Source organism: Octopus bimaculoides, chromosome 16 (assembly GCF_001194135.2).
Source record: "Octopus bimaculoides isolate UCB-OBI-ISO-001 chromosome 16, ASM119413v2, whole genome shotgun sequence".
NCBI lineage: Eukaryota > Metazoa > Mollusca > Cephalopoda > Octopoda > Octopodidae > Octopus > Octopus bimaculoides.
The window spans coordinates 6180450-6190277 of NC_068996.1; the positions used below are offsets into that span (position 1 = coordinate 6180450).

Consider the following 9828-nt stretch of genomic DNA (forward strand, 5'->3'; position numbering starts at 1 on the left):
CCTCTCAAACCCTCTTTCATGGGGCCGAAGAGATGATAGTCCAGTGACGAGGAAGTGAAAACTATAGTGAAGAAGTGGCTCAAAGAACAGTCAACAGAATTTTACAAGGCAGGGATACATGCTCTCATTCAAAGGTGGAACATTGCTATTGAGAGAAACGCTGACTATGTTGAGAAGTAGGGATGTGATCCACAGAGGACCAGCTTCATTTTGATATATGATACATGTTCCTGTGTTGATAATTATACCTGTCCTAAACAAAATGGCATTACTTTTTGACTCACCCTCGTATATGTTGGGGGGATGTGTATTTGCTTGTGTTTCCTTGTCTTCACGGTACACTATTGTAAATGAGTGTCACTGTCATACAAGTGGTGTTCTTTGTTTCCAATCTTTCATGAAAATATGTCTGGTCACGGGGAAATATTACCTTGTTTGGAAACAGGTGAGGAGGGTAAGGGACAAGGAGAGCATCCAGACATTGAAAATCTGCCTCAATGAACTCCATCTGACCCATGCAAGCATAGAAAAGAGGATATTAAAACAATGATGATGGCAAAGAAAGGTAGTAACAACATAAATAACAATTAGAGATTGTTAGTTTCTTATTCTTGCTAATCCATCATCATCATCATCATCGTTTAACATCTGCTTTCCATGCTAGCATGGGTTGGACGATTTGACTGAGGACTGGTGAACCAGATGGCTACACCAGGCTCCAATCTGATCTGGCAGAGTTTCTACAGCTGGATGCTCTTCCTAACGCCAACCACTCCAAGAGTGTAGTGGGTGCTTTTTATGTGCCACTGGCACGAGGGCCAGTCTGGTGGTACTGGCAATGGCCATGCTCAAATGGTGTTTTTTATGTGCCACATGCACAGGAGCCAGTCCAGCGGCACTGGCAACGACCTCGCTTGAATGTTTTGTTCACATGTCACCAGCACAAGTGCCAGTAAGGCGATGCTGGTAACAATCACGCTCAAATGGTGCTTTTTATGTGCCACCAGCTGCTCTGGTAGTGATTCCGCTCGGATGGTGCTGTTAGCGCTCCACTGACACAGGTGCCACTCATCGAATTTGGTTCAGTTAATTTAATTCAAATTAATATGAAAACATTAAAAACTATTAAATATTTTAAATTCAAATTTAAAAAAAAATTTTATTTCTAACATATTTATAATACGTAATATGAAAATATATTTTACCTGAAATATTAAAAATCTGAATAAAAGAAAATTATTCAAAATATATATTTTTCTTTTCCTTTCCTTCTCTTTTGTCTTATTTTCTTGATTTAATTTAATTTATTCAACATTAGTTATTCTATAAGAATATCTAATTACAGAATAATGCGAAATCCAATAATGAAATCAAATTGATATTTTTGGAAGCTAGAAGACAGTATATATTGGATTTTAGTGGAACACCAAGCAAAATATCTCAAGGTGCTTAGGTGCCATGTTGAGTTCAAATACCACCAAGGCAGACTTTGCCTGGAATTCAAATGGTTGGAGGGAGACCCCCAAAACATACAATCAAATACTGAGATCAATTTGAATATCTGTGTGTACAGCTCCAAAAATTTGTGACCTTTTTCCAATGTTAAGGATCATTAATTTATCAGTTATTTTCTGTAAAGTAATTGCTTTTGCTGATAAATCATTCAGATGAGTATATCCTGACGAGGTGTTGAATATTTGATGGATATTTAGTTATAGGACAGCATTTGTATTCACTCACATAATCATAGATGCAGGGATAGCAGAATACAAACCTACAAAATACAAACATACAACATTTACTGTCAACACTAAAGAAAAGAAATATGCAAATTCAGTAATTTAACACAATCAATCATAGAGACAGGTGAATTGGCTGTCGCAATGTAGTTTGCTTTGTAACCATGTCTTTTTGGGTTCAATCGTAAAGTGTGGTATCTTGGGCAAATGTTTTCTACTATAGGCTTATATGTGAAATTTGGTAGTCAGAAGTATGTTTTGCTTGTGTGTGCATGTGTGTGTTTCCATATCTGCCGTTTTTTACAGTTACACTACTTAAAAAGCTGGTGCTGTTGCTTATATCCCATAACTTAGCAGTTTGACAAATAGAAAATGATAAAATGAGTACCACATTTAAAAGTATAAGGGCTGACGTCATTGGTTAAGCCCTAGATGGCACGCCCCAGTATGGGCATAGTCCAATTCATTCAAAAGAAAGAATTAATCAATTAGTCATCGTTAAAGAAGCTACAACAAGATCATTGGACCAGCTAGAAATAGCAGCCAAGCCTTCTTAAAATAAATAAAACTGCTAGATAATATTGGTTTCAAATTTTGGCACAAGGCCAGCAGGAATGAGGATAAGTTGATTACATTGACCCCAGTGCTTTTAATAATCTTATTGATCCTGAAAGAATGAAAGGCAAAGTTAACCTTGGCGGCATTTGAACTCAAAATGTAAAGATGGACAAAATACTGTTAAGCATTTTGCCTGATTCTGCCAGCTCGCCACCTTAAATGCTAGATAATATTGTCTGGATGCTTCATGCTTGAAAGAAAATTGGAATGGGATGATTCTGGTTGGAATATTTTTGAGCACATGTTTACTGGGTTCAGAGCAGACCAGAAATTAAACAACAACCACCACCATGGGTAGCATCCATGATATTTTACAGGAGGGAATATGGTGGTCACAGCATTTCCCAGGATATTTGAGACCAATTGGGGAAAAGAAAGGAATTAACCAATACTCGTTGATTGCTACAATAGAGGGCAATGCATTAGGATAACAAGTTATTCTCAAACCAGAGACTTGATCCAAAATCATTGCAAGAATGGAGTCTACTAAAAGCACCAAAGGTTCTGATGTTGATGGTTACCATTTGACAGGACGAAGCCTACCAGCCATGTCCTTCCTCTTCTTGAGCCCTTCACTTCCTATGGAAGCATAGACCATCAAAGACTTTTGTCCACTCTTCTTGAATCTGGACTGTCTTTCCTGCTTCAATATCCTGCCTTCCCTGAGATAAGGCCTTCATCTCTCTGTTCTTGGTTTTTTGAAACGTCAATGATTCTGTAACTTTGATTTTTCTTCTTGGTAGAAATATTGACTCTATGCTGGTGCCATGTAAAAAGTACCCAGCACACTCCGTAAAGTGGTTAACATTAAGAAGGGTATCCAGCTGTAGAAACCATGCCAAAACAGACAATTGGACCCCGGGTAGCTCTCCAGCTGGCCAGCCCCTGTCAAACTGATATTAAATAATGATGATGGTGATGACAGAAGAGGTAGTCAATATTAGTCTAGCCTTTATCTTTTGACTTGTCCAGCATGGGAGGCCTTACCAAGAGCTTGCACTCCACTGGCATAACTCTCAGGGTCACCAAGCCACACAACCCACCATACAACAACAATGAAATGAACCTTGTGGTCGACCAGCTAAGTCCTTGATTAAGTTCATCTCCCAGGCTTCTGCCAGAAGGCTTATGTCAAACAACAGCTATGAGGAAAAAACAGTTTGCCCAAAAGTGTCTCACTGTGAAATTAAAATTGATTGTGAGGTCAATGCTTTAAAATAAAAGTTGAGGTTGGTTTCTACCCAGAATCCTTAGCACACCAGGGGAAATGCTTATCAGTATTTCATCCATCTTCATATTCCTGGATTCCAATGCTGCCACTGGAGTCCATTTAATCAACTTATCCCTCCCCTCCAAATTGCTGGCATTGTGCCAAAATTTGAAATCAATTAAAATGCATCCACTTACCCAGTGACACTTAGCACGGTGTCATTAGTTCTTGTCTTTTTACAAAGAGGACATGTTGAATATGAACAACCAGCAGGTAATTTCAACTGAAATAAAAACAACGTACAGGATATTTTAGTATTTGGACAATTGTGTGTGTGTGTGTGTGTGTACTGAAATGTTGAATTGTGTGAAATGAATGAGAGATGCTGATCTCAAGATGTTGAACTTTAGGGAAGAGATGACGAAGACTGAGATGATTAGCAATTTTCTGTACTTAAGAAAACCCATCCTCCACACCAGAAATGATATCCTAAAACCCCACTTTTGTCATGCTTGAACATATGGGGGCCAATGTGATGGGGAAAGAATGCCCAGAGAATTTAGCGATGACCGGAAAGATTGAAGGGAAAAGAAACAGAGGAGGGAGAAGAACATGTATGTCAAGCTCGACAAACTGGTAAAAAGAAAGATGTATTGAACATCAGGAAGTGGAACTGTTATGGAAAACAAAAACAGAGAATTGTGGCAGGACATGGTCACCTAAAGAAGAAGAAAGGTATAACTTGTGTAGTATTTGACTGCTATTTCTAGCAAGTCAAGTCACTACTATAAACTCTTTGACTGACTTGTGAAATAAAGTGAAGTGAAAACCCAGACTAAAATCCAGGTAAATAAATTTTGGACCAAGATCAACTAAATCTGAAAATCCGCTGGAACTTCCTACAAATTCATGTTATTAACAAGTAACAAAAGTAACAAGAAAGTATTTTACCTTCTCAGGTTTCGGAGGGATTGGTAGAGCTGTCAGAGCAACAGGTGAGTTCATTTTATTTTGTGTGTTATACCAGTAATCCAGAAATTGAAGGAAGAATACTCCAACAGATAACCCAGTAGACAAACCAAAAGATGTTATTTTGAACAGGTATTTCAGAAGATTCATGAAACTCGTAAAAACATTACTGGAAACAGAAAATTAAAAAATTAAAAAAGCAAGAAAAAATTATTAACAAAAATGTTCAGCATGTTTGTACAAGTGAAGAGTTAAGCTCGAAACTTCGTTATCATTATCATTTATAAAGACAGTAATCTGACAGAATCATTATTACACTGGTGAGCTGGCAGAATTGTTAGCACGCCAAGTGAAATGCTTAGCGGTATTTTGTCTTCTGCTACATTCTGAGTTCAAAATCCACCGAGGTCAACTTTGCCTTTCATCCTTTCAGGGTCGATTAAATAAGTACCAGTTATGCACTGAGGTCGATATAATCGACTTAATCCGTTTGTCTGTCCTTATTTGTCCCCTCTATGTTCAGCCCCTTGTGGGCAATAAAGAAATAAGAAACGTTAGCATGCTGGGTAAAATGTTTAACGATATTTCATCTGCCAATATGTTCTGAGTTCAAATTCCGCCGAGGTAGACTTTGCCTTTCATCCTTTTGGGGTCGATAAATTAAGTACCAGTTATGCACCAGGGTCAATGTAATCGACTTAATCCCTTTGTCTGTCCTCATTTGTCCCCTCTATGTTCAGTATTTCTTTTGGCTTTGTGATCTGAGTTCAAACGGCCATGAAGTTGACATTGCCTTTCATCCTTTCAGGGTGGATAAAATAAATATCAGTTGAGCACTAGGGTTAATATAATCAACTTACTCACTCCCTTCAAAACCACTGGCCTTGTGCCAAAATAAAAAAGAATTATCATCTTCATTTAATGACTACATTGGGCTGCTGCATTTTACAGGAACATTGCAGATGTTGGGATTTACACCCTAACCCTAACCCTAACCCTTCTGATATCAACACACCTGCAACTGTACCTGCTTCTATGATGTAATCTTATCTTAAAGTGATCTAAATTAAAACCTTCCATCGAAATTCCTGTTTAATTTATGTCCCAAACACTTACTTAATAAGAACTAAGTTGTTTCACCACCACCACCACCACCATCATCATCATCATTGTTTAACGTCCGTTTTCCATGCTAGCATGGGTTGGACAGTTCGACTGGGGTCTGGGAAGCTAGTAGGCTGCACCAGGCTCCAATCTGATCTGGCAATGTTTCTACAGCTGGATGCCCTTAACGCCAACCACTCCGAGAGTGTAGCGAGTGCTTTTTATGTGCCACCGGCACGGAGGCCAGTGAAGGAGGCGCTGGCATCAGCCATGTTCGGATGGTGCTTTTTACATGCCACCAGCGCAGGTATCACAACTACAATTTCCATTTGATTTTCATTCTGATGTTGATGTACTTGACTCAATAGGTTTCCTCAAGCACCGCAGGTCGCCCTACGATCCAAGGTAAGCACAGCAGGTCGTCCTATGATCCAAGGTAAGCACAGCAGGTCGTCCTACGATCCAAGGTAAGCACAGCAGGTCGTCCTACGATCTAAGGTACTTTTGAATGGGCTGGGGCTGGGGCTGATTATGCAAAACTGGTGTAAAGTGAACTCCCTTTATTGTTGGTATTGGTCAACTCATGGTGATAGTATAGTGTTAGCTGACAAAGTTTCTGCAATGGGATTGAACCTTTAACCACATGACTCTGAAGCAAACTTCTTAATCAGACAGCCATGCCTTCACTTAGTTTTATGATAGAAAACTTTTTAATAAATTAATAGTTAAACAGAATTAAAGTAATTGATATATAGATGTATTGTATAAGTGTGTGTGTGTGTGTGTGTATCTATAAGTGTGTACATGTGTAGGTGCATGGGTATGAGCATGTGTGTGCACAAGTGTCTATATGCATGTTCGTTGATGTGCATAAGTGTATATTTGAGAGAGAGAGTGACCACTTATACACACACACACGTTGCACCCATATAAACATTGTTAAAAGAGAGTAAAACTTGTAATTTCTTACCTACAAAACAATAATTGGAAATTTGTCTTCTTAGGATCAGCTTTTGAGAAGACATCATTTCCTTCAGAGTCTGCTACTAGTTGTACACCAGCGAAATACTGGTCTGGAGATGACCAGTTTGTATGTTGAAATATATAGCCTAGTTCAAACAACAATATGAATAATTCCCACAAACCATTGATATGGGGAAAGACACTTAACAGAGCAGTCTTCATCGGATGAATTCTGATCTGAAAGAACAACAGAAGAATGGAAAATAAGCCTTGGTTTTACTTACGCTGATGAACACACTGTACGAAAACCACATGCACAGAATACACACAATGTACAGAGAGAGGGGGAGGTATACTGAGGGAGTCTGAGTATAAGGGGGAGAGAGAGAGACGACATAGAACTACAGTTGTTCTCAGTCTTATTGACTTTGTGCCACAGAGGAAACCAAATAAAAAAAAAAGCCACCAATGCATCTTGGTATGCTAGAGGTGCCGCCACTCCACTATCATATGCCAAATATAGAAGAGCTCCAGCAACCATACTCTGCAGCAAAGGAATGCAAGTGGCTGTCTTGGAAGTAAGGGATATTGAGTAGCTATCAGAGAGAGGGAGAGAGAGAGAGAGAGAGAGAGAGAGAGAGAGAGAGAGAGAGAGAGAGAGAGAGAGAGAGAGAGAGAGAGAGAGAGAGAGAGAGAGAGAGAGAGAGGTTAACTGAATCTGTAGAACAAGAGATGGAAGCTGGAAAATATTACAAAGAAGGTGGAATATGAAGTAAGAAAAATATCATTAATTTTGTTAAAATATGGCATATTAGTAATGAACTGATAGAGAAAAATATTCTAATGAGATAATTTAATAATCTAGCTAATTGAACTCAGAACTATTAAATCATTTATTATAACTTTTCTCATCTTTATCTGCATATTTCATACTCTCTCTTTTCTTTAAAAATTTCAACTTAAACTGCAATATTTTAAAGCTTCCTCTCTAAAATATTTGGCTTGCATATATATTTTGAAGCTTCCATTTCTTCTGCATTTTTTCAGGTTCAAATAATCAAGTATAATTATAATTCCTGCATCCAACCTTTTCCTGCTAGTCCACTCTTTTTACAGGCAACATTGTATCTTAGTTGTCAAAATTTATTAAATTCATTGAACTGGCACCCATGCTGGTGGTACATAAAAAGCATCATTTGAGTGTCGCGCCTCAAGGAAGCAGTGACAGGTGACTGAAACCTTTGGCTTGTGAAGACCTGTAAAGCCAAGTGAGATTATGGTCATGGCTGATGCTGGTGTCTTGTCAATGGCATCCATGCCATACCATTGGCGATACACTGTGCTTGTGAAGACCTGTAAAGCCAAGCGTGATTATGGTCATGGCCGAATCAGATTTGAACCTGGTGCAGCTCCCTGGTTTACCAGTTTTCAGTTAAACCGTCCAACCCATGACAGCATGGAAAGCAAATGTATGATGATGATGATGATGATGATGATACCAATAAAATTCTATCACTCTCAAAATTAAGACTATAAAAATGAAATGAAAGTAATTAAATTAATGCAAATAGAGTCGTCGTCATCATCATTTAACGTCCGATTTCCATGCTGGCATGTGCTGGACGGTTTGACTGAGGACTGGTGAGCCAGAGGCTGCACCAGGCTCAATAGGGTCTGGCAAAGTTTCTGCAGCCAGTTTGGTGCCATGTAAAAAGCACCCAGAAAACTCTGTGGAGTGGTTGGTGTTAGGAAGGGCATCCAGTTGTAGAAACTATGCCAAAATTCTCTGGCTTGCCAGCTCCTATCAAAACCATCCAAAGTATGCCAATGTGGAAAATAGAAATTAAATGCCAATGATAATGATGATGTATATACACACACATATATGTATGTATGTTGTATGATTGTGTGTGTGTGAGTGCATGTGAGTATGAGTGTGTGGTTTCACAGAGATATGTCAGCAAAGGATATAAAAACAACTGAAAACCAATACTTTACAAACAAAATATCTCATGAGATATTTGTCCTGCATCAAGTTTGATAGTAACCCCCCCATCTCACCCATGCAATTAGAAATGCAGAGAACCAGAAATTTTAAGACAAAATGAAAACTCACCTGTCTATAAATGCTAGGTGTATGCTGATGCTGATTTTCTTTGAAATTTTCATAACTGAGTTTCCATTTTTCTCTGATGTATGGAACAATTACCTAAAGAAATAAATTGGAACAAGATCAAAAGACAATTTAATTTTGGAATAATAAGGTACTGGCATAGACATGTCTGTGTTCAGTATAATGTGGTTACATGACAACTCACTAGTAGTCTGCTAGATCAGGACTAGGCTGTGTGGTCAAGAAGCTCACTTCTTGACCACATAGTTTTGGGTTCGGTCCTCCTCTGTGACACCTTAGACAGTTTTCTACTATAGTTTTCTATTATAGCCTCAAGCCAATCAAATCCTTGTGAGTGGATTTAGTAAACAGAAACTGGAAGAAGCCCATTGCATGTGTGTGTGTGTGTATGTGTGAGTGAGTGAGTGTATGTGTGTGTGTGTGTGTGTGTGTGAGTGAGTGAGTGAGTGAGTGCATGTGTGTGTGTGTGTCTATCTGTGTTTATTCCCAACTACTGCTTGTTGACAACTGGTGTTGATGTGTTGGAGTTCCAGTAACTTAGCAGTTTGACAAAAGAAACCAATAGAATAAATACCAGGCTTTAAAAAAGAGTAAGGACTGGCATTGATTCATTTGATTAAAAGTTCTTTAAAGGCAGTGCCCCAGCATGGCCACAATCTAATGACTGATACAAGTAAAAAGTAAAAGATACAAAGTAAAAAAAAAAAAATTTTCAATTCAGTCTTGCAATTGTTGGGAGCCCAACATGTTCAATCAGATCTACAGACTTACTAGATCAGGGAAGACAAAAGCTATGTGCTCATTTAAATCATCATTTTATGTCAAAACAAGGACACACACACACACACATATTTATATGTATAAATATGTTACTGTTTGTTTTTATGTTCAATTATAATTAAAATAATTTTATATTAATCTCATGGGCTGCCCCATACTTTTGTAGAGCACAAATTTATTATTCTTGTTAAAGAATAATATTGTCACTAACTTTGAAATTTCAGCCAGTTAAGTCTGATGATGGCTTAGCTGGCTGAAACTTTAAAGTCACTGTCAATATTATTCTTGTTAAATAATGATATATATATATA

At 38.2% G+C, this 9828-nt stretch overlaps 1 protein-coding gene across 1 annotated transcript in view; it reads right to left on the reverse strand.

Moving 5' to 3' along the window:
• Positions 1-1150: 1150 nt before the first annotated feature.
• Positions 1151-9828, reverse strand: part of LOC106871262 (peroxisome assembly protein 12) — a 21471-nt gene continuing 12793 nt past the window's right edge. Inside the window, exons 4-8 of the mRNA XM_014917624.2 lie at positions 8720-8812; positions 6611-6840; positions 4519-4705; positions 3765-3850; positions 1151-1774 (exon numbers count right to left, since the gene is read on the reverse strand). Of these exons, the coding sequence (XP_014773110.1) occupies positions 1660-1774; positions 3765-3850; positions 4519-4705; positions 6611-6840; positions 8720-8812 (711 nt within the window). The 3' untranslated portion in view covers positions 1151-1659. The remainder of the gene's footprint in view (positions 1775-3764; positions 3851-4518; positions 4706-6610; positions 6841-8719; positions 8813-9828) is intronic.